We start from the raw sequence: 26552 nt of genomic DNA, 5'->3' as shown, positions 1-26552 counted from the left end.
GATTATGAGTTTTGGCAAATGGATGTCAAGACCGCTTTCCTTAATGGGAAGTTGGCTGAGGATGTTTACATGGCTCAGCTAGAGGGGTTTGTGGATCCGAAGCATCCGAATAGAGTGTGCAAGCTTGAGAAGTCCATTTATGGACTTAAGCAAGCGTCTCGCAGATGGAATCTTTGCTTCGATGACAAAGTCAAAGAGTTTGGATTTGTACGAAGCGAAGATGAATCGTGTGTATATGTCAAAGCCAGTGGGAGTATAGTAAGCTTCCTCGTTCTATATGTCGATGACATATTGCTCATAGGAAACGACATCCCGACTCTGCAGGAAGTTAAATCCTGGCTCGGGAAGTGCTTCACTATGAAGGACCTCGGAGAGGCTTCTTACATTTTGGGAATAAGGATAGTAAGAGAAAGGAGTAACAGACTAATAGGACTTAGTCAGAACACTTACTTAGATAAGGTACTGAAACGTTTTAGTATGGAAAACTCGAAGAAGGGAGAATTACCGATACAAAGTAATGCCAAGTTGAGTAAGACTCAAAGTCCGAGTACCGAAGCTGAGATAGCATAAATGAGCCGAGTACCATGCGCTTCCGCAATTGGCTCAATCATGTATGCTATGACTTGTACTCGCCCTGATGTAGCCTTTGCTTTGAGCATGGTTAGTAGATATCAAGGGAATCCTGGCAGAGCTCATTGGATTGCAGTGAAGAATATCCTTAAGTACCTTCGGAGGACGAAGGAATGGTTCTTAGTCCTCAGAGGGAGTGAGGACTTGAAGGTGCGAGGGTATAGTGACGCCAGCTTTCAGACCGACAGGGACAACTACCGTTCGCAGTCGGGTTGGGTCTTTACCCTAAATGGAGTAGCAGTGACATGGAAAAGTTCCAAACAGGAAACCGTAGCTGATTCAATGTGCGAATCAGAGTACATTGCAGCGAGCGAAGCGTCAAAGGAGGCAATATGGCTGAAGAACTTCATTGGTGATCTTGGAGTTGTACCCGCCATAAAGGAGCCCATGGAGATTTTCTGTGATAATGAAGGATCGGTTGCCTTGACCAAGGAACCGAGAGATCATGGTAGATCACGACACATCGACATAAAATACCACTATATTAGACATCGTGTAGAAGAAGGAGAACTCGTAGTGAAGAGGATATCATCAAAAGATAACCCAGCAGATCCGCTTACGAAGGGACTAAGTAGGGTTAAGCACTTGCAGCATGCTAGGAGTATTGGGCTGAAGGATGATATTAGCATAGATTAGATAGATAGTAGTAGAAACGTGTAATAGATAAATGTAGTTAACATTTGATGATTAAATAAAGGAGTTTTATTTATGAGTAATGTTACTGTCTTATGTTAATTGTTTAACTATTGTTTCATTTTGCATGTTTTGACTTCCAGAATAATTGAATTTATTAAGAATAATCGAATTATTCAAATTGTCCACAATCGTTCATATGTTGGAAGTAGATATGAATGAAGATTGTCGTGAATAGGTTCGTAGATTGTCTAAATGGTATTAGACATGGAAAAAGATTGCTACGACGTTCATGAGTGCTTATGAACTAGTTTTGAGCATTGGAACAAACCCGTGCTTGCTGGAATCACCTTATGGAATATGATATAAAAAGGGTGATCGCAAGACGATAATATCATATAGTCTTAAAACCTAGATATATGGTTTGTTATTTGTTAATTGGTTGTACATTGATAATGCGAAAACGCATCAGTAACTTGGTGTTATAAAACGCATTGTTGTGTATAGTTGATTAATGAATAAGTAAATGCATATAAGTCGAAGTTTATCTGTAACTTTTATTCCAAGAAGATAAAAGCGATATCTCGGCCGCTCGATGATTTGATTTGACTTATGTGCCGGGCCCGGTCGGAACTGAATTGATGTGTTCGATTAAGTTCTATGTCAAATAAATCAGAGATCGAGAAACCTAAATGCTTGACTAATCATTCCATAGAATTGTCAGCATGATATCTAACAGAGGATTGTACGATCCCTTATCTAAAGGACAAGATTGATTAGATCAGAGTTTGACAGCGTCTTTGAGAGCTATGATTGCAAATCGAATTGTACTTGTGCATATAGTTACTAGACTTATCCAAGTGGGAGACTGTTGGAATAGTGTCTAAGGCTGCAACTATATTAGGCAAGTATTTGACCCGATTGTGCATGGTCCTTTTGGGTTGCCTTCACCATAGCAACTTGATGAATTATTATGAGAGAATAAATGTTATTAATATATTATGAGAATAATATAAGGAATAATAATATTGGTATTTGATTAATATAAGTCATAAATTAATTAGTATTAATTTGGTGACTTAAAGAGATTAATTAAATAAGAGGGTATAAACTGTCAATTGTTTGATAGTTACACTTTAGACTATAAATCCTTAAGAGATGAGGATTGGACGGATTCTAGAGCTTGGGATAGCTCAAAATCGTCCAAGGCTTATCTATGGTAAGGATTTGGATTGCTTTAAGGAAAGGATTATCCAATTAGGGTTTAAGGTGAAACCCTTAAGGAGTCTACAAGTATAAATAGACCCTATGGCAAAGGAAAATTGGCATCTCTTCTCAAGTAAGAAAACCCTGGCCGATTTCCTCCTCCCCTCTCTCTCTCTCAAATCATCTTCATTGTTGTTTGGTGTTTGTAAGCCATTAGAGGAGTGACAATTGTGACTCTAGAGCTCCAAGACAACAAGATCAAAACAAGAGATTCAAAGGTAAACTTCTAGATCTGATTTTGTATTGTTTTATACCTAATTAGTCATTAGAAGTATTGGATTCAAAGCATGTTTAATTAGAAAACCTAGATCCAAGCATTAGGGTTTTGCATGCGCTCATAGGAAAGTTCTTATGGCTAAAACCCATCAGATAGGACACGGCGCGCCTAGGCACGACACGTCCTATGAATTTCCCTATAAATAGAAGCATTTACAAGCATTTTTCTTTCCTAATTCCTTCACAATCACTTCCAATGTCTCTCGAATCCTCAAGGATTAATATGTAACATCCGAAATTTCAGGTATATTATTGTATGGTTGAATTTCTGAAGTTTATGGGGTGACTCGACGAGTTGGGAGTCTAACTCGCCGAGTATGGTCGGGTGTCGTGTGGGATTTAATGATTGGACTCGACGAGTCAAAGAGCTGACTCGCCGAGTAGGTGCTGGGCCGAGAAACCCTAATTTCCCGGGGTTAGGGCCTATATAAAGGAAATGTTAGCCTCATTTGCGGCTACCCTTCAGAGGAGAGAACCCTAAATGAGTCCTGAGTGATTTGAGCAAGAAAGAGAGCCATGTTGAGCTTCTTGGTGGGTGTCTTGCAAGGAAGAGGTCGGTTTCAAGCCAAAGGGGACAGAGGAGGTTGTAGATCCGCGATTTGCAATCAAGGAGCATCAGTTGGAGGTATCAATTCGGACCCCTTTCTTCCTTATTTGAGTGGATCTTTCTTTTATGGATTAGGGCTCGTATTACCTTCTTGGTGGGTTTCGAATGCATCAAACCCCTCTTATGAGCTGATAGCATATATCTGGACCTTGGAGGGTCCAGAGAGTCCGAAAAGTGGGAAGCCATGGTGGAGCAACCGTTGGGCTTTGAAGCTAGGAACCATTAAGGGAGTTTTTATGGTTTATAATGCAAAATACACCATGCATGGACATCAAGATCGGACCTTTATGCGCCTTTTAGGTAGTAGGAGGTCAGATCTATGAGTTAGAGCTACAGATCTGGCCTCAGGTGGCTGAATGAGTAATCCAATGGAGCCAACTCGCCGAGTCCATGGGATGACTCAACGAGTTGTAGCAGGTGTAACCCAATAGTCTTGGCCAATGTTGACTCACCGAGTTGGGAGTCAACTCAGTGAGCTGAGCGAACCCTAGGAAGATCATGGAGATTTCGAGGGGACTCGGCGAGTCACAGGAGTGCACTCGGCGAGTCAGGTCAACATGGAATGTTGACCCAGGTTGACTTCTATTGACTTCTTGAATGGACCAGTAAGGGGGCAGGTGGGGACAAGGAGGGGTAAAATGGTCTTTTACCCATTCTGAGGGTTAAAAGAGGAAAATAGGAGTTAAGGTATAAAGAGTAATAAGACGGATAATGATTGAGATGCTTGTCTTATGTGTTAGGCGGAGGCTAGTCCAAGATTTTCGAGTGCTTGTCGATTACCTGCTAACTGAGGTGAGTCTTCTCACTATACTTTACCTTGAGTGGTATTTATGTGTGACCAGAGGGTCTTACGTGCTTACTTGAGTTATGCATTTGTGTGTGTGATATATATGATATGCTATGTGTTATTCAGAGTTAGGACCGGAGGGTCCACAGAGTTAGGACCGGAGGGTCCATCAGAGTTGTGGGACTGGAGGTTCCCGCTGAGTCACATTGACTGAAGGGTCTTTTAGAGTTATAGCCTCGAGTGGCTAACATGTTGTATGTGGTATTTTAGGGAACTTACTAAGCTTTGTGCTTACCGTGTTATGTGTTATGTGTTTCAAGTTATTCTCATGATCGTGGGATGACATCGGCTTGATTGTACACACCAGTGAAAGAGTTACGTTTTGAGGATCCTGGATTTTAACCGAGCAATTATGGAGTTTTGAATTGTAAACTTAATAAATGAGATTTTTGTGAATTATATTATGAGAATTATGTGATTTTAAATATAAAAAATTTGTTTTGAAAATTTACGGTGTTACATGATTCTAGTACTTCTTAGGCATTAGTAGGGAAGCTCTGGAGCGCCAAAACGCCTGGTGAAAAAGAGTTTTCTATTTTAAAGTTATGCACGCGCAAATTCTGGTTTTTCGCTAAACAACTTGTAGGTTGAGTTATGCTTACCGTGCTTTAAATATAATTTATATTTATGTTTGTAATCACTATTATGAACATATAAATAAGATTTTATCAGTAATACCAATCATTATACTGATTGATCTACTTACATGAATGATGACAAGGTAAGATTAGTGAAGTGTTTAAAGTGGATTTTCCAAACACTATATCTTTATATGCTAAAATAGATCCTACCTCCGACACGATCTTACCCGTTTGTTCCTTATCAGATATAAGTCATATTTTGTTTGGGATTATAGATAAAATCTAATAAACTTTAATTATAATCGCGAATTATATTAATGATGACGAAGCATAATAATATTTTTCTAGGTTCTTTAAGAAAAATGAAGCGTATATGGGGTGTAGATTTAACTTAAAGTCTTTCACCTTTAATCAGGCGAGTACGTAGTTAATTTCAAGTTCATAATTATAATAAAATTATTTATCATAAGTATTTGTCGTTTGAAGGATTGTTTATATGTTAACTGTTTAATATATGTATTTTTGTGTTGAGTTTATCTACTAAGTTATAATAGTATTGTGAAATCAGGAAACTTTATTTGAAGACGTTTTTCTTTTATTATAGCCTTGTCAAATTTAAATTAAGACTTATAAATGATATTTAGATCGAAGTAAGATGAATAACTGAAAAGTCTCATATCTGGGTAACGTGTGAGATTTAAAGCAGAGCGTAGTAGTCCTCTTCCTTTTGGATAGTCAGTATTGGCATGTCTAGATCAGACAACTAGCAAGTACGTCTGGATCATCTTCCAGAGTGAGATGTCAAAACTTGATTTTTCTAGACAGTCTTGTGAATTGTGTTACTAGTATGTACTTATAACCCACATACGTAGATAAAATATGGTACCATATTTATCAAGTACTCTAAATATTGGTCGCCTTAAAAGACTTAAACTGGTCAAGGACTCACCTAGATGTGTAGTCAAACAGCTGATCAAACGATTTATCACGTTAGGTGATTCTTCCAGATAATTGTTGAGCTAGGATTTATGAGAACCGATTGGGTCGGGTATGTCCCAGTAGAATGTTTTATAGATATTTACGTTGGATTCATATATCTATATTGTTGAAATTATTTATTTTTTCATGATTAATAATACAATTTAATATCATTACATTATTATGGGCTTGAAAACCCTATATATCTCACCAGGTTTCCCAAACCCAACCTACTCAATTTATATACATTACATGTAACAGAACTAATGATGCTGGAAATTAAGTAGGATGCCGAGTGAAATAAGAGACAAGCCTGTAACAGTATTCAAGACCTTATGTCTTGATGTTGTAACCTATGTTGGATATTTAATTATGATATCCTTAATGTTTTGTAATTTTGAAACAATATTTTGTAATCTTAAGATGTTTTGTTTAACGAGATTTTTCGCAACTAAGACAAATGATATTTTAAAATCGTAAAGAAAAAGTTTTAATTGGTTCTGAAAAATGGGGAACGTCACACATCTTCATGCCTTTTCTCAAGAAACAAGGAAATCTATAGCATGATGTATTGTCGATCAACACATGTATAAGGAGTAATCAACCTAGCTAAATACTTATTGTGTAATGATAACATACATATAAAACTTACATCATATTCTACCCAGCCGACCTCAAAGTCCATATATACATATCTAAAACTCCAAGAGCAGTTTATAGACGAGAAACCGGTGAGCAAAAATTAGTGAAGCATCCTGATTCAGATAAAGACTTTAGACTCTGTCATTCATATAATCATCTAATGACGTTTGGCATACGCATGAATTGTCTTTCCTTTTCGTCTGTATCCAAGGATACTTCAACCATATGAAAGACGTGTTGCTTGTTGTATACACCTAAGTTCCAATGGTGGTTCGAGTAATTTGGCTGTGGAATGAGCTCATCCGGCTATACAGATGCATGCGTCAGTACACCGTTATCTCATGGGGTAGGTTGCTTTACATGATTAATAATGTCACCCTACATAAATACAAGGTTAAGTACAATTAAGCATTCAACTATGCAACAATAAGTATAGTATGTATCTAATATAATATGTACCTCAAACCTATGTGATCAACAACCATCCTAGGGTGTACCATAATCCTTTATGAAAAAATGTTGTACATGGGTAACTATATCACCCTACCATAAGGTAATGGTTTCATTTATTCAATAATCAACAACATAATAACTGGTATACCATAAAGGAAATTAAAAATGTACCTCCAACCCCATGAGGTGTCGTCGTTGTATGTGGTACCTATATTATTAAGTGTACTTTTCTCCTCCAATGTAGGATCTATATGTTACCCTAACTATTTTATCGACACAAAGCATACATATTTCATGTGCCTGCAGCTGCCTCTGGCATTCGTGAAGATCCTTTTTCAACTCCAGGATGATTTGTCCTTATCAACAACAGATCCAATTTTTGGTGGTGGTTGTGAGTCTAATGGATATGGACCTATGTTTGCATCTCGTCATGCCTACTTTTGTGTCAGCTCATAATGAGTTGAGTTGGGAGGTAACTGTGTAAGAGATGGTGTCTTGGTATCGGGTGATCATGGAAAATCATCACGTTTAATCCACCACCAAACAACATGACTCTCATCTAGTGTTGGCTCTAACTTCTCTATGGGTTAATTATCTTCCTAATATAATTTTACATCAATTGTTAACAACATTATACAAATGGGTGAAACTAGAAAAAATATATAAATAATCATACCCAATACACATTAACAAACACATAACAATGAGTCTTCTATAACTGAGTAAGCATTAACCATGTCAATGACCCGAGAGACCAGATTCGATTTTTTGGTACCAAACCAAATGCTTAATAGAGAAGTCTCTAGAATCTATATATGAAAAAAATTATGTATGACGATATTAGCAAACACAAAATGTCAAAAAGTATAATACTATATAAAAAGTATTTTACCTTAAAAGCATAGGTGGATACGTTATTTTTCGAGTTTATATATATATATATATATATATATATATATATATATATATATATATATATATATATATATATATATAGGATGGAGAAGTTCATGATGCTTTCCAAATATCGTCTGCAATTGAGTTTTCAGTTGTTCCTAAATCGGAAGTCGGTCACAAAGCATAATTCCCTTATCCAATGGTCAACTCGAACTCCCCCACTTCAAAAACCATTTCTTCTACATCACATCGAGGTTTTGTGACAACTTCTTTTGTAGAATATGTAATGTAAAAGCAAAGGGGTCCCTTCTCGAATATTAATATCTGACCACCTACCAAAACATGTTTGTTTGAAAATAGTCTCGTACGATGAACGGTTCTTGAGTTTATCAAGAATATCCACAACAATAGCATGTTTGAAATACATTGTAAGATAAACATTGAAAATGTGACCATACTAAAAAAGGCATAAAGAAAACCTTTTCAAAATTACACTAAATGTAACATCCTGTTTCGGATTGTCTGAGATTAGGGTTTGTGGGCTGCAACCCGGGCATGAGGAAGTCTCGGGGTTGCGACGAGTTGCTAGAAGCGTAGGGCATCTCGACACCTTTCCGTGAGTATGCGGTTCATTGGAATCAGAGTTACATCGATGAAGCTATGGAAGTTTGAAGTTTTGGCAGGATAAGTCCCTCATTTGAGAAAGGTGGCAGCTGAGTACGTTGGGCGTACGTGTATGTACGCTTAGCGTACTCATGTGTGTGACTTTTAAGCAGAGCCACCTAGTACGTTGGGCGTACTAGGCTTAGAATGAGAAACCCTAATTGGGGGGTATCCCTATATAAAGAATGAGATGGCCTCATTCCTCGCCACCATCCTCACTCATTAAACCCTCTTAAACCCTAATCCTCGTGCTTGAGCTTGTGTGTGACCATTTGAGAGCCTTAAGTGATTTTGTGTGTTCTTGGAGTAAAGAAGGGGCTTTAGAGAAGAACGAGTGAAAGTCCAAGCCTTGGCTTTGAGCATATCTAAGTTGGGAGCTTCATCATGAGGTATAAAGCTCCAAGCTTTCCCACTATTTTTTTTGAGCTTCATATTAGAGTATTTTTAGGGTTTTTGTCCCAAAGTTGTAGACTTTATGAGTTATTGAGCTCCAGAGACTATGACCAACCCCATTTGAGTGTATTTAGTGGTGTTGTGTCATAAAAATCAAGCCTTGGATGTTGGAATCAAGCCATGCATGAGTTATGAGCATTTTAAGTTAAGAAAGTGAGTATTTTGGGTGTTTGTGACCATATCAGCCATGCAAAGGCTTAAAGTCACTGACTTTATGGAGTAAGGGCTATTAGGAAATCCAGATTTGTGATTTGAGTCAAGGTCTTAACTGATTAAGACCAAATGAGTAGAAAGAGTGAACCTGGGGAGTATGCTGAGCGTAATTCTAGTATGCCCCACGTACTACCCCAGTATCCCCGATGGTTAATCTGGATTCATGAGTACGCTGAGCGTACCAAGGGAGGTATGCCCCGCGTAACCTCACTGTGGACTTTTGAGCTAAGTGTTATTTTGGGCCTGGATTTTGGGCTTGTTGCAATAGAGTTTTGGACCAGAGGATTATGTGTGTGTGTATATATATATATACACACACACACACACACACACATATGTGTGTGTGTATGTGCATTGGGCCCTTGAGTTGGGCTTGCCACTTAGATTTGAGAGTTGGGCCTCGGGAGAGCCCATTTATTATTGGGCCTTGGTAGGCCCAATGAGTTTTAGGTTATGGATGGGCTGGTTATTGGACTACCTTTAGACCTAATGAGTTAGAGTTTGGACTTAGTTCCTAATTAGGTTAATTGTGAGTTTGGCTCAGAGTTAGAGGTCGGCATGTAGCAACAACGTTTATAGGGGTTGTTCATCATCCGAGGTGAGTCTTCTCACTATACTTACCATGAGTGGTATTTTTGTGTGACTGAGATGTTTTATGTGTTTATATTAAGTACTGAGATATCCTGCATTATATCTATGTGATTTATGTTGTGTATTATTTTGTGCTTACTGAGTTAGGACTGGAGGGTCCACCCGAGTTATGGGACCGGAGGATCCCACTGAGACACGTTGACCGGAGGGTCTTACTATGTTATAGCCTCGAGTGGCTAATGAGCTGTGTGTAGTATTTTGGGGAACTCAATAAGTTTTATGTTTACCGTGTTATGTGATATTTGTTTCAGGTTTTCTCAAGATCGCGGGAAGGCACTGGCTTGATTGTACATACCAATGAAAGAGTTATATTTCGAGGATCCTGAATTTTAACCAAACAATTATGGAGTTGCAAGTTGTAAACTAAATAAATGAGATTTTTGTGAAATATGTTATGAGAATTATGTGATTTCAAATAAAACATTTGTTTGAAAATTTACGGTGTTACACTAAATATCATTCCATAATTTTTGACGTTATGATCCAAACTGTTTTACACATTTTGTACTTGTTCTTCGTATTCTGGTGTAGAATACGGAGAGTATTCCGAAGTGTCCAATATACTGCTACTTATGTATAATGTTTTGTGTCATTACTAACACTAATTAAGTAGCTGCCTAAGATGCTAGATTTGAATTAATGTTATATTTCGAATCTATTATTTGTATTTCGGAAGTGTCTTCATATTATAGTGTTTTTATTTATTTTTTTTGTGTGTTGTTAACATTATAAAAATACAATTACAAGTAAATTAACGAAATACTGACTCGTAAACCCTCAAACTCAACGGAATCGAACGCCATTTATTCTTTGCGAAATTTCTCTAAGATATTCATCGCGGAGCCCGGTACACAAGGGGTTAGACCAAACAACTCCTCTTAAGAAAAAAAAACATTCCAAAAAAGTTGGTTATTTCCTTGGTATTTCAATAAATAAACATTTGGTTAATTTATTCAATTTAGCAATCCGGTAATTTTAAATATAAATTGTGCTAAAATGTCAAAAACGCCCTCGTTTGAGACCTTCCATTGTGCAATTCGCAATTTCCCATACGCAAATTAGCGTTGTACCATCGGAAAAAAGCCCTAATTCCTTTTCTTGATTTAGGGCAATTTATACGAGTTCTTCAGGACATGCCACAGCATTCATCTAAATTACACTCATCGAATCAGCAGCCGGACGTCACCCCCTCTACCCCCAAATCACAGGGCACCAAAATGGTTCGATCTTCCGATGATAATGAGAAGAAGGTACAATCTTTACTTTTGAATACATAATGCGAGAGCTCCGTATTGTTCACCATAGTAACATCATTCAATCAATCCAGCAATAAACTTAAAACGAAAAGGGTTTTTCTTTCCTTGGTTTTCTAGCATTTGGGCATAGTTTAATCGCTGATTTATAATCTCTGTGAAAGCTTTGATGAATAGAGTCTAGATGTTGAAGAATTAACGTCCCTGATCATAAGTCATGTACGTGTCTTTGTGCAGAATTTGGTCAAGAAGCTTAAAGATATCGAATTTAGCGTTCCAATTGTTTATGGTAACATCGCATTCTGGCTCGGAAAGAAAGCAAGCGAGTGAGTTTTCAAACTTTTTTTCTAGCGATTGTTGATAGGCGTTGAAATAAATGCCAAAACTTGTAGTTTCATGATATAATCTTTTGCTTTTAGGTATCAATCTCACAGATGGACAGTTTATGTGAGAGGAGCAACTAATGAGGATTTGAGTGTAGTAGTTAAACGGGTCGTGTTCCAATTGCATTCCAGTTTCAATAATCCAATGAGAGTAGTCGAATCTCCACCATTTGAGCTATCAGAATCTGGATGGGGTGAATTTGAAATTGCTATCACTCTTCATTTTCACAATGATGTTTGTGAGAAACCACTACACTTGTTAGTTTCTTTCTTATTCTTTCCATAAATTAATTACAATTTACAATTTTGATAGATTGAAATCATTCACATTTCACAGATATCATCATTTGAAGTTATATCCTGAAGATGAATCTGGTTCCATGTCTGTTAAAAAACCAGTGGTTGTTGAGTCATATGATGAAGTTGTCTTCAGTGAGCCATCTGAGGTGTTATTTGCACGTGTTCAGAATCATCCAGCTGTCATTGTGCCTAGACTGCCACCTGGCATAATCTTACCCCCTGGTGAGTGAGTTGTCATTTTGATTTGACATGTAAATAGGAACATACTTTCATTTCATTTATTTCTATTCTAAAATTCTACTTTCAGTTTTATTTTTAAAACATTTTTCCAAATTAACCAATTTGATGACCCTTTTAACCCTTTTAAATGCCCTTGTTTTTTTTATTTTTTTTTGGTGTAGTATCAGTTGAGGATGCAGATAAAAGGAAGAAATTTGATCCAAAAGATAATCCTCTTACACAGTGGTTTACAAATTTTTCAGAAGCAGATGAGCTTTTGAAACTTGCAGCAGCTCGACAACAGGTAACCATGATCTTTTTTTTTTTTTTTTTTTTTTTTTTTTTTTTTTGTCTCTTAATAACATCTGAATCATTCAACTCTAACAACTCATACATGTTTTGTTTTTTTTTTAATATCATTAAGTCATGTCTGGATAAATATTGTTTAGAAAATATTTGAGAAAATGACACCGTAAGTAATGAAAAAAAAAAATAATGAGGGAAATTTGTAAACCATAAGTATTTCAGAATATGTATATAAATATACAATATCGTTATATAGGCTATAGTAGTTTTTACTTTTTACTGTATGAATTTTGAGTTTAAGGGTTAATCTCAAAAAATACCTTATATTTTGTGTGTTTTTTTTTCTGGTTTAAACCTCAAATTAATTTTTTGCCTGAAAAAAGCCTTGTATTTTTTCATTTTTTCTGATATGATCCTTTTATTCATTTTTTGCCAAAAAAATTGTAAAATGTGAGGTTTTTTTTTGAGAAAAAGTAAAAAAGTTGAGGGTTTATTTGGAAGCATTTATAAGGTTGAGGGTATTTTTTTTCCGAAAAAAGTACAAAGTTTAGGGCTTTTTCGGAAAAAATGAAAAAAAATACAAGGCCTTTTTCAGAAAAAAAAAATACATTTGAGGTTTAATCCGAAAAAAGAAACACAAAATATAAGGTCTTTTTTGAGATTAACCCTTTAAGAAATCACATCACAAACACATAAGCGGCACATGCTTAAATCAAAGAAGCAAAGTCTAAGAAAACCCTTGATAAGAAAATCCAATTCCAATATATGTTATTCAAAAATCTATTAAAGTTAAACAAATGAGAACTTGATATGTATGTTATCCATATGTTCTTGAAGGTGTTAAACTTAAATCTAAGAGTAAATTACACGAATGGTCCTTATGGTTTGGGGTAAGTTGCACGCTTGGTCCCTAACTTATTTTTTTAACTCAGAAGGTCTCTATTGTTTGTTTTTGTTACGCGCTTGGTCCTTGTCTTACCTAAAAAGACTATTCTTTAAAAAGGGAAAAATAGTGGGGTAGGTAAGATAAGGTGAGGGATGGGGTTGGGGGTGTGTTTGTTTAAATAAATTTAAAAAAATCAAGGGCACAATAGTCTTATTAGGTAAGACAGGGACCAAGAGCGTAACAAAAACAAACCATTGGGACCTTCCGAGTTAAAAAAAGAAGTTAGGGACCAAATGCACAGATTACCCTGAACCATAGCCCATAGGGACCATTTGTGTAATTTACTCTAAATCTAAATTTCTTAGTTTGTTTGAAGATAATGAAGGGTTACAAAAAAAGAGAAGCATATTCTTAGTTGATGAAGTTGAAAAGGAAAAGAATGACATGAAAAATTATCCCTCTACTAATAAGATGCTATTTTATTTGGCAAAATCCCAATTTTACCCCTTTAAGTATGAGGTATAGCACATTGCCTCTTTGATTTGTGCGTGAGCCCTCCTTTATATACGTTATTTCTTAGATTAAAAAAATTAAAAATACCATTTTGCATTTTAGTATTTTAACTTACTTATTGAAAATAAAATTTAATGTTAAAAACTATTATTTATTTGATAAACAACAAAACCCAATGATAAAATATATTTTTTTTCAAAAGTAGAATGCTATAATTGAATGAAATGAACGTAGGGTGTCACAACACACAAATAAATGAAAGTTTGTTGCTATGTATTTACATTTAACATTTTCTTTATCTATTTTTTTTTGTTTGAGGAAATAATAAATATAAAAAAAAGAATGAGATAAGGAATATACAAACGTTCACTTTATGAACAAACCACTTTCCTCTAATTCATGTAGAACAAAATCCAAGTAGATCCAAAAAATATCTAAAAATTGGTAGATTTTGGATAATGGGAAGTGGATATTGTTTGATTTAATGGGGGTGCATATGATTTGTTTGCTTAAATTATTGATGACTAAAAATCGGTTAACATTCTTGCTTATGTTTAATTTTTTTCCCAATTTGGAATTAAGTGTAAAATTTGGCTTTTTTTTTTTATCGATTTCATGTGATATTTGATCCTTTTGCACATTCTTCCAAACCCTAACTATTGAAAAAGCACATGACCTTTGACAACTCCATAACCAAAACCTAATAAAGATGTGAAAGAAATCATCCCGATGAATGAATCATCTGACTCTTAGTAAAATGACCATTTTACCCTTTTGTAGGTGCAAACTCAAATTGCTAGAGTGAGGCGACAATTAAGCTTAATCGATGGCCAACATCAACAACACTCCAAACCACCCAATGACCTATAAAATGTAACCCCCCCCCCCCCCCCCCCCCCCCCCCCCCCCCCCAAATATTGTCTGTAATTGTATTGAACAAAAGATTTAATTTAAAAATTTTTACTCATTCTTGATATCTTGTTTGACTAAAAGACAAGAATGTCCTCATCTTCAATATCAGAAATATCCCTAGAAAGCTTGTCGAACAACAAATTTAATTTAAAAAATATTTTTGTTTCAAAATTCCATGCTCGCATGTGTGATTTGTGGGATATAACGTGACAAAGTTGCAATTTTTTCTACCCATCCAAAAAGACGAGAATGCCCCACTCATCTTTTATCATACACATCCCTAAAAAGCTTGTTAGAAAAAAAAAAAAAAGCATGTGGATGAAAAGGTAAAAGGGTACATCATTTTCACAACATATCTTGTACGTTTGTTTCTTTTTTATACAATTGACTACTTAAGATAAAAAAAAAAAAAGATTGTTGCTTTACTTTTTTATTGGTTATAGTGCGTGAATTTTATCCAAAGATACTTTTTTTTTTTTTTTTTTTTTAAAGGCGAATCATTCAGACATTCTCATGTGCTATAACTTTTTGATACTTCTATTCCTTTAGATTTTCCAAATGTTGATTCAGATTCCGATTTTTTAAACAACGCTTTGGCTTATCGCCTTCGGATATTTCATTTGATTTGTACGATGTACAAGGTTTGCATAAGCAAATTACATTTTGATTTTCTTTTTATTTGTACGAGGTATTATCAATTAGCGTATCGAGGCTTTCCTCATTAAGTCTCAATTTATTACAAATTCACCCTCGTTTCGTTTTTAATCATCATTTAGAAACACCCATTTATAGTTTTACCACATTAAGTCATTTTCTCCAATATTTTTTAATTATCATTTATCTAAAGTTACAATACACGTTATAGGACATCAATCTAACTATTATATGACATCAACATACATAAATCAAGGAATTTTCCACGTAAAAAGCTCGACTTTTTGACTAGATTTATAGTTTTTGTTGACTTCCACGTCAATTTAGCATTTTATTAGGGTTTCAAAATCTGTTTTTCAGGTAATGAAATACGAGATATTTTCATGTGCCATGTGAATCTTGATCATCTTCATTTGTACAATGGTTTTTCCTTTATTTATAGTTCAAAAGTACAAGTTATTAATGCAGATAATGAGTCGTACAATGCAAGGACAATGCCTATGCCAACCATTGTACAGATGGTGCTTGTAGGCCCCACAAACATTAATATACTTGGTTGATTTTCTCTGAGTTGTATATGTGAAACTGACTTCCTTCCTGCAAGTAGTTGAGATTGATCTCACATGTCCTCTCACTCTCTCTCTTTATATATATTTATATATATGAATTTCCATGTATTTACATATTTAGATAATTAGGGACAAGAGTAACATGGGTTCATGTGCATTAAGAAGAACGATGTCCCCATCAAAGGAAGATGGGTGTCCTACGGCTGCCCATGACAAGGCTTTGCTCTACGGATGACCGCATTTTGCTGCCAGTCATGGACCACTATGTTTTTACGTTTTACCCTCTTTTCGTTACAGTTTGACATAACAGTAAAAATGTAATAATCCATAAATAAGAGTAAAAATACGTTTGACGTAATACTAATAATTTGAGAATTCATAAATAACAGTAAAAATACAACTTGACGTAATAGTAAGAATTTGAGAATCCATAAATAACAGTAAGAATACAGGTTGGCGTAATAGTAAGAATTTGAGAATCAAAAAATAACAGTAACAATACAGGATGACGTAATAGTAAGAATTTGAGAATCCATAAATAACAGTAAGAATAGTAAGAATGTGAGAATTCATAAAAACAGTAAAAATACAGTCTGACGTAATAGTAAGAATTTGAAAATCCATAAATAACAGTAAGAATACAATCTGACGTAATAGTAAGAATTTGAGAATCCATAAAAACAGTAAGTACAGTCTGACGTAATAGTAAGAATTTGAGAATCTATAAATAACAGTAATAATACAGTCTTACGTAATAGTAAGAATTTGACAATCCATAAATAACAGTAAGAATACAGTTTGATGTAATAGTAAGAATTTGAGAATCCATAAATAACAGTAATAATACAGTTTTACGTAATAGTAAAAATGTGAGAATCCATAAATATCCATAAAAAACAATAATAATACAGTCCGACGTAATAGTAAAAATTTGAGAATCTATAAATAACAGTAAGAATACAGTATGACGTAATAGTAAGAATTTAAGAATCCATAAATAACAGTAAGAATACAGACTGATATATATAATAATATGAATTTAAGAATCCATAAATAACAGTAGGAATACAGTCTGACGTAATAGTAAAAATTTGATAATCCATAAATAACAGTAAGAATACAGTCTGACGTAATATTAAGAATTTGAGAATCCATAAATAACAGTAAGAATACAGTCTGACGTAATATTAAGAATTTGAGAATCCATAAATAACAGTCTGATGTAATAGTAAGAATTTGAGAATCATACAGTATGACGTAATAGTAAGAATTTGGGAATCCATAAATAACAGTAATAATACAATCTGACGTAATAGTAAGAATTTGAAAATCCATAAATAACAGTAAAAATACATTACGTAATAGTAAGAATTTGAGAATCTATAAATAACAGTAATAATACAGTGTACCGTAATAGTAAGAATTTGAGAATCCATAAATAACAGTAATAATACAGTCTTACGTAATAATAAGAATTTGAGAATCTATAAATAACAGTAATAATACAGTGTACCGTAATAGTAAGAATTTGAGAATCCATAAATAACAGTAATAATACAGTCTTACGTAATAGTAAGAATGTAAGAATCCATAAATAACAGTAATAATACAGTTTGACGTAATAGTAAGAATTTGATAATCTATAAATAACCGTAAGTATACAGTCTGACGTAATAGTAAGAATTTAAGAATCCATAAATAACAGTAAGAATGCAGCCTGACATAATAATATGAATTTAATAATTCATAAATAACAGTAGGAATAAGAATTTGAGAATCCATAAATAACAGTAAGTATACAATCTAACGTAATATTAAGAATTTGAGAATCCATAAATAACAGTCTGACGTAATAGTAAGAATTTGAGAATCCATAAATAACAATAATAATACAGTATGACGTAATACTAAGAATGTGAGAATCCATAAATAACAGTAATAATACAGTCTTATGTAATACTAAGAATGTGAGAATCCATAAATAAAATAAGAATATAGTCTGACGTAATTGTAAGAACGTAAAAATCTATAAATAACGTAAGGATACAATCTAACGTGATGGTAAATACGTGAAAATCCATAAACTGTGGAATGAGTTGGTAGGGATGTTAAGGGCTGTACATGTTTTAACAGTAAAAACGTGAGAATCTATAAGAATAGTAAAACTAGAGGGAGTGAAATGCGGTAAGGATGACATGACGCCTATGTGACATATGGAACACCAACTCCTCTATGCGGTTTGGGGACTGCGGCCATTCTTGGGGGCGCTCCTCTCCATAGTATACCACTCTTTGAGTGTGGTAAAATGAGGGAGTGTGACAGCACTCCCTCCGGCCTAAGAGAGTTAGAATCGACAAGTCGATGTATGGTTTTCCTAACGGTGAAAATTAATTAAAATTATATTGACGATGGAACCGATCGGTGCACGTTACTTGTTACATACCAAGGTTACATATGGCGGGGAAGATGGAGAAGAGATGTGTAAATGTTGCACATTGTGCATAAATGATTGTATATTTCTCTAGTAATGGTACATGTTGATTGGATTTATTTGACCTTATAATGACTAGATTTCATCATTTTTGTTTTGGTCCTCGTGTCTTGTCATGTGGTAGAAATCATTTATCTTCCATTAAAAAGTACATGCAAATTGAAGCTTTAATGACTTGTACATTGTACGGTAGTAGTTGTACCTTGCTTTTGATTCTTTGCTAATTGTAGGATTTTGATCTTGACCCTAAGATAGAAAGATTTGAGCTAAAATTACGTTTAAGTAATTGGTAGTTAGGTCACTAAAGTAGTGAATGAGGCTTCAAATCATCCTACGATTGCAATAGCTGAATAAGCAAAAGAAATGAAGCATTAGTGACTTGTACATGATGAAACAGAAGGTGTACTTTGCTTTGAATTCAATGGACACTAGATCCCACCTTGTAGGATCTTGTTGCTAACTATAGATTACTTTGTCTACAAAGGAATGATGCCATAATAAGTTGTGTTTTTTCTTTTTCTTTTTTGCATTTAAAGACGTATCTTATGTGGATTCAATTAGTGAGTTAATGGATACTTTGTTAGAATGTCATAGAGTTGATGGATATGTTTATGGTGACAAATTCGTACTCAAAAGGACATTATTCTATTAGACTTTGGTTTTTAAGTAAAAACAAAAGGAAGAGACCAATATGCCCCTATCGTGTTGGAAATGCCAATATTTATAGAAAGAGACGTAAAAGAGTAGCCATTCTAAGTTTTCCTATTAACACAAGAGGAAAAAGCTTTCGATTGTGAGGTTTCCCTATAAGTCGTGTATATTTCTTTCACGTCTTTTGTCTTTGTTTGTCTATGATAGGAAAAAAGTAAATAGACTATTGGGGAATTGAGGGGTCATGGTAAAAAGTAAAAACATCGTTTTTCCTACTTTGGCCCGCATCACTTTAGTTTATGTATTTTGTCGTTGGAATTTCAGCAATTATCTAAAAAACTTTTTTTTTTGATAGTCGTTTGCATGATCGAGGGGTCATTATAAACAGTGGTGGAGTCAAGATCAAAGTAGTAAACGGGTATCCCAATTTTATTTTTAGGGTAACCCAATATTTTTTCCGGAGTACTTGGGTTTCCCCGGTTCAATTTTGGTTTTAAACCCAAACCTTAATTGAATCCTTAACTAACCTGAAGTCTAGTTATATAAACATGAAGTTGAGGAATATTTTGATACTTGAATCAATGTGGGATTCAAAGTAGATATCAAATTTAGTATGAGGATAACAGGCTTATATAATAGACAAAAATGGTTGAGTTTACATATGTTTGACGATGTGGGATACAATAGTTATAAAACAAAAATAAAAAAAAAATATGTAAGGAGCAAGAATTGAACTTGATAGCTTTATTTTAAAAAGGCAACACTTTAACCAGTAGCTCTACTATTTGCTTGTGTTTATAATTGACGGGATATATTAGAGGTGGCAAAAATTGACACGACACGAAACCCGACACGAACCCGACACGAAATAAACGGGTTTGGGTAAGATATTTCAACTCATTTAAATAAACGGGTTGATACGACACGACACGGAAATTAAACGGGTAAGGCTAGGGTTGAGAATTTCAGCTCGAATATGACTCGAAAATGACCCGTTTATTTATATGCAAAATTTTGAATTATTTAAATAAACTAGAAATATACAAAACCAAAACCATAAGTAAAAGAAAACCTTCGAATTGAGTCGTTTTGTAATTTTGAAATGACTTAGCCGTCTAGATCAAGACTTAATTTCAGTTTTTCCATTCTCTCCCAAACTACCCAGTCTTTTTCACCACTCTCACATCCTCGCGACCTTTTCATCCGCCTCTCCAACTCTCACTCTTTTAATTTTGTCATTTGAACTTGCTATGATTTCATCTATTCTGCCTCCAAACTATTAGTTTTTCCTCTCCGCTTATCTAACTCCTACTCTTTCAACATGCTCAATCTTTTAACCTCACATGACACGACATATTTCAAGGTATAGCCCTAACCCGAAACCCGACACGAAAATAAATGGGTTGACACAACACGACACGTTAATTAAATGGGTCGGGTTAGGGTCAAACACTTTCAACCCGTTTAATGTTTCGACACGACACGAACCCGACACGACACGACACTATTGCCACCTCTAGGATACATATATATATATATATATATATATATATATATATATATATATATATATATATATATATATATATATATATATATATATACATTTTACCGAAAAAAATTGAAGAATCCGTAAACAAAAATTACATTACCAAAAAAAATTTGAGGGGTATCCCGGGCTACCCCGAGATCCCCTTGGATCCGCCTATGATTATAAACCCTCATATGTCAGTAAAAATTGTTTTAGCATGCAAAAATATCATTAAGCGGGTGTTTGGATGTGAATGTTTGAAAAAAAAAAAATGATATGAATTAATTAAAATTATATTATTTGTTGTAACAAAGGGTTTGGTATGGAATATTGGAATGCATAGCTTGCTAAAAGTGATCCTAGTGCGTATTTGAACATGTCTGTATCATCAAAAGTCAAATTTATGTGCAAGGATCGATGTAGAAGATAGTTCTCGAATGTGATGCTTTTGAGGTTTTCATAATTCACCGATCATTGTTTGAGTCCGCAACATTCCTAACATCCTTTGGACACCATTTTTACAAAACAACTATGGTTGTGCTATCAAACTTGGTATTCAAGGCATAACTATTTACAAACATTCTAAGACTTTATTACATTATATAACTCTTCTAAAGCAAGGTTATTGTTACTCTAGCCCAACAATATTTAGTATATTGGTTTAAAAGGTTTCTCATGACTTTTTTTTTTTTTTTTTTTTTTTTTTTTTTTTTTTTTTTTTTTTTTTTTTTTTTTTTTAGGAGTACAGACTTTTATGTTACCGTTTTAAAAAGGTCATTATAAAAAATATTAAGGGGTCGCCCGATAAACCCTTCCTAATCATCAGTTGTAAAATGTCACGTAATGCCACATATATGAAAAATAGTCCATGTCGGTTGCCACATAAGTGTAATTAATTGACCTAAATAATTGGTTAACTTGAAACATGGTGGATGAGATTCGAACCAAATGAGAAGACCCATTAAATATAACGGATAACCACCTGAAAAATTTGCTTGACAGATTGAAGAACACTATCTACATCATCATTTATCATATCTCCATTTGAGAGTTCATTTCTTCTTACAATCCATAGATCAAACCCCTTCAATTTGTTGTAACTGTAACTAACTGCTCATCATACTCAGTCACACATGAATTCAAATCAAAATGATTCTTGAAATTCTTGATTTCTGCATATATTTCTTCCCCATCAATCCATTTCTCATCGATCACATCATCCCAAGCTACATTGCTATCGATCCCTCTTTTTTCAATTGATGTAAAGGTCGAAACAACAGAAGAAGAAGCATCATTTTTACAAAAGTTCCCTAAAACTAGAAACCCTAATAGCTTTTTATTATCTTTCTCCTTTGCTACATCAACATTTTTACAGATACCCGGTTTAGATTTAAGCCATGGAAACACAATTTGATCGCATTTTCTTGAGTCGTTTTCATTATTAGACAAATTTTGAATAACATTCAAGTCCATACCCTTGGTAGTAGTATCTATTAAATCTATAAAGTTTGAACCTTTAAATTTCTTTTAGGACCCATCATTAATCTTTTTGCAGTTTCGATAATCAAATACTTCTTTTGATCCAGATGAAGACACGTGAAGAAACTGGTCCCCGTAACACCTGTTTCCTGTAGTAGATGATAGAAATGAAGGTTATTTTTGTAATTTGCGAGTCAAGCTATCGCAGGTATTGATAAATGGGTATGTATTTGGGTTCTTCGTTTTCGAATCTGGCAACATCTACAGTTGCAGGAGTGGATATGAAAGCAACATCGGAGCTCCATATCTTACATGATATCTCGAAAGTGATCTAATCATGGGCGCTCTTGAAGACATATTCTTTTCCGAAACTGATCTTACTGAGAACATTCTAGTACTTCTTCTTCAATCTCAAGAGCTTCTCAACCAATTGATTCTTATTAATGTCCAACCGCAATCTATTCTTGATACGGTGATAAAAAGCAGTGGTATCATGGTGATGGTAATTAAACAGGTTGTTTTGGGGTGTTGGTTGAAATAAATGACAATCATTAATCACTACACATGTGGCGTCAAGTCAAATCAATAGCGAGTCTATGTTAACTGACTAGCTTAGTTGGCAGATGACAAGGAAGGTGTAACGACCCAATTTTTTAGAAAGAAAATTTTCATTTTTGAATAATCAAACACATTTCCAACATCAAGAAATCCAATTATAATTGTTTTCAAAACATAAGTCAAATACAAATTTTATTCCAAACATCAGAGTGTCCCGTGAAAATGCCTGAGAGAGAGTGCACGTCGCGCCATCACGCCTTACCTTTACCCTTGGGATCTGAAGTGCCTGAAACAAATCCACAACCAGTAAACTAATGCTTAGTGAGTTTCCCAGAGCATACCACACAGACAATCCACATATCACATATCATGTTAGCTATAAAAGCTACCTATATTACATAAGCCATGCATACATAAACCTGTAAGGATGTCGTGGACTCCCCTCAAGGTCTTACACCATTGTGCCATGGGCTACCCCACATGGTCTTATATCCTATTGCCACGGGCTCCCCCTGGGGTCTTCCATGCAATAACATACATAATCACATAACATATCTTATATCACAGAATTATCTATACATAACACAAACATAAACTTGTAAGGATGTCGTGGGCTCCCCCGGGTCTTATACCATTGTGCCATGGGCTACCCCACATGGTCTTAACCTGGGAATGCCATGGGCTACCCTACATGGTCTTATGTCCAATTGCCACGAGCTCCCCCGGGTCTTCTATGCAATAACATACATAATAACCTAACATAAAATGGGCCGACCTTGGTGCCTTAGACCCATTGGTATGGTGAGAAGACTCACCTCTGTCCGAAGAATCCGAAACTGCCCTCCTAACTGTCCATAAACTCCCATGCTAAGTAATAATATTAACCAATGTTAGGGATTCACATAATCAAAGGGAAACCCAAACTCCAAGTCCTTCTACAAAGGCCCAAATATTCTTCATTTGTTAATGGGCCCAAAGTCCATGTCTAAAAACCATTAATGGACCTCATGAACCAATAAGGCGCAATCATAACATCCATGGCCCGAAACAGATAAACTACCCCACCATCCCCAAAATAAAATCTGGCCCAATAACCTATTGAGGCCCAACAGTTCAAAGGCCCCAAACAGATCCAAGTCTATCTGTGGTGCGTATGCTTAGCGTACCACCCTGGTACACGCAATGTACCGAGTCTTTGGGACTTACGCGCTGCGTACGCTAGGTTACGCCCAGCGTACTAAAAAATTAAGCACTTTCTCCATTAAGTGCTTAATACTCGATTCCCTCACATCCAAAAGTCAGATCTAAGCTTATTAAGACGACCTATGGCATAAAGTTGGCAACTTTATACCTTTGCATGACTCATCTGTTCCTAACACCCCCATTAAGACCTTTTTAAGGTTCTTAACCCATGCATGAGGTTAAAACACCCACCAAGACTTCATTTTTATGTTATAAACGGACCAAAGGACCTCAGATCTAACATTCCCATCCTTTGGAGTCGGTCAACCCACAAGAGAAGATCCAAAATCAACAAAGGGGAGAAAACTAGAACAACCTAGCTAGATCTAGTGATTAAGGTGGAAAGGTGCAAGCTTTATACCTCCAGAAGCTCCTCAAGGTGATCTTGATGCAGATTCTTGAAGGTCAATGTCACTACAAGCTTCCTTGAGAACTTCTCCTTCTTGAATGTCACTAAAAATGGCCACCAATACCCCTTCTAAGCTCAAATTGGTCTCACAAGCTCTCTCTGGAGTAGAAGGATGTTCTAAGGCTATGGAGGCTCTCTAGGGTTTAGCCCAATGGGCTTAAGGACATTTAAATAGGACTCAAGTCTGAAAATTAGGTTTTGGTTATCCGGCACGTACGCCCAACGTAATTTTGGTACGCCCATCGTACGTGCTGCCCCTCCACGATCATCTATGCATAGTACACTAAGCGTACTCATAAGTACGCCCATCGTATTTAAGGGACTATTATACTAAAATTTGATTTCTTCAAGGGTTTCAAAGTATACCTTATTTGGAGTGTTACAACTCTCCCCCACTAGAACTAGACTTCGTCCTCGAAGTCCATGGCTGTGAATAGATTGGGATAATGCTCCCGCATCTCCTCTTCCGGCTCCCAAGTCCATTCAGAGCTTCTTCAGTGTTGCCATTGCACCTTTACTAACTTTACCTCCTTGTTTCGAAGACCCTTTGTCTTCCTATCTAAGATGGAAACCGGTCTCTCGACGTAGTTCAGGCCCTCATCCACTTGAATATCGTCCAATGAAATAACTACGAACTCGTAAGTGACACACTTTTGAAGCTGAGGCACGTGGAAGGTGTTGTGAATCTGGCTAAGCTCCTCCGACAGATCCAAGCGATATGCCACCTTGCTCACCCGGGCCGTGATCCTGAACGGGCCTATGAACCGAGGCCCCAACTTTCCCCTCTTCCGAAACCTGATAATTCCCTTTCAGGGCGACACCTTCAACAACACAAAATCCCCCACCTGAAATTCAAGATCCGATCGCTGTCGGTCAGCATAACTTTTCCGATGGCTCTGCGCAACCTGTATACGGTCGCGCACCTGCTGAATCAGCCCGGTAGTATTGAGTACTAATTTAGTGCTCCCCATGACCCGGTGCCCAGCCCCGTCCCAACAAACCAGGGTCCTACACCTTCGACCATATAACATCTCGAATGGAGCTCGGTCGATACTGGCATGATAACTGTTATTGTACGAAAACTCTACCAGTGCGATGTACGTGTCCCAACTACATCCAAAATCCAACACGCATGCTCGAAGCATGTCCTCCAGTGTCTGGATCGTCCTCTCGCTCTGGCCTTCAGTCTGGGGGTGGTACGCCGTGCTAAAATGTAGCTGAGTGGCCAATTCCTCGTGGAACATCTTCCAAAACTTGGATGTAAACCGGACATCCCGGTCAGAGACTACAGATACTGGCACCCCGTTCCTAGCCACCACCTCTAGTACATAAATATATGCCAACTTTTCTGCGGATATACTCTCCGAAATCGAAATGAAGTGGGCACTCTTCATCAGTCTGTTCACGATCACCCATATAGTGTCCACACCCCTCGCCGTCCTAGGTAACTTCGTGATGAAGTCCATAGTGATCTCTTCCCATTTCCACATGGGAATGGGTAGTGGTTGTACCTTGCCATGAGACCGCTGATGCTCGGCCTTGACCTTCCTGCAGGTCAAGCAACGCTCTACGAACCAGACGATCTCCCGCTTCATGCAGGTCCACCAATAACTCAGTCTCAAGTCCCTATACATTTTTGTAGCCCCTGGATCTATAGAGAACTTGGACTTGTGCGCCTCCTCTAATATCCTCTGCCTCACTCCTATAATCACCGGTACCCACACCCGGCCACTGCATCAAAAGGCCATGACTATCCTTAACAAACAAAGGATACTGTCCCCGAATTTTCTCTATCTTCTAATTCTCTTTCTTCACTCCCTCAACCTGGGCCTCTTTGATCATATCCAACAAAGGAGAAACCACTTTGTCGCATGTTGGAAGATCTCACAATCATAATCCTTCAGCACATCCAGCCACCTACTTTGTCGCATGTTGAGGTTCTGCTAATCCATAAAATACTTTGAACTCTTGTGATCAGTATAAATGGTGCACCACACTCTATATAAATAGTGCCTCCAAATCTTGAGGGCAAACACCACTTCCCCCAGTTCCAGGTCATGAGTGGGGTAATTCGCCTCATGAGGCTTCAACTGCCTCGTGGCGTAAGCTATCACGTGCCCCCTCTGCATCAGTACCGCATCTAACCCTGAAATCGATGCGTCATAGTACACCACCAAATCGTCTAACCCCTCGGGTAGTACTAGGATCGGGACCTCGCATAACCTCCATATCAGGGTCTCAAAATCCATCTGCTGATCCGTGCCCCACCAAAAAGTCACATTCTTCTTGGTTAAGTGGGTCAATGACACATCAATCTTGGAGAAATCCTGGATAAATTTCTGATAATAGCCCACTAAACCCAAGAAGCTAAGAATCTATGATGCATTCTTTGGTACTTCCCACCGC

At 36.1% G+C, this 26552-nt stretch overlaps 1 protein-coding gene across 1 annotated transcript; it reads left to right on the top strand.

Annotated features, from left to right (window-relative positions):
• The first annotated feature begins 10820 nt into the window (after window positions 1-10820).
• Window positions 10821-14686, top strand: LOC111903752 (transcription initiation factor TFIID subunit 14b). Its single transcript, XM_023899511.2, has 6 exons — window positions 10821-11040; window positions 11281-11369; window positions 11463-11684; window positions 11764-11948; window positions 12128-12249; window positions 14431-14686. Exons 1-6 carry the CDS (start codon window positions 10924-10926, stop codon window positions 14518-14520), a joined length of 825 nt encoding a protein of 274 aa, XP_023755279.1. The 5' UTR covers window positions 10821-10923; the 3' UTR covers window positions 14521-14686.
• Window positions 14687-26552: the final 11866 nt, after the last annotated feature.

This window comes from Lactuca sativa, chromosome 8 (assembly GCF_002870075.4).
Source record: "Lactuca sativa cultivar Salinas chromosome 8, Lsat_Salinas_v11, whole genome shotgun sequence".
Taxonomy (NCBI): Eukaryota; Viridiplantae; Streptophyta; class Magnoliopsida; order Asterales; family Asteraceae; genus Lactuca; species Lactuca sativa.
Note: the sequence above shows the minus strand (reverse complement) of the source record. Positions and strands in the feature narration are given on the sequence as shown.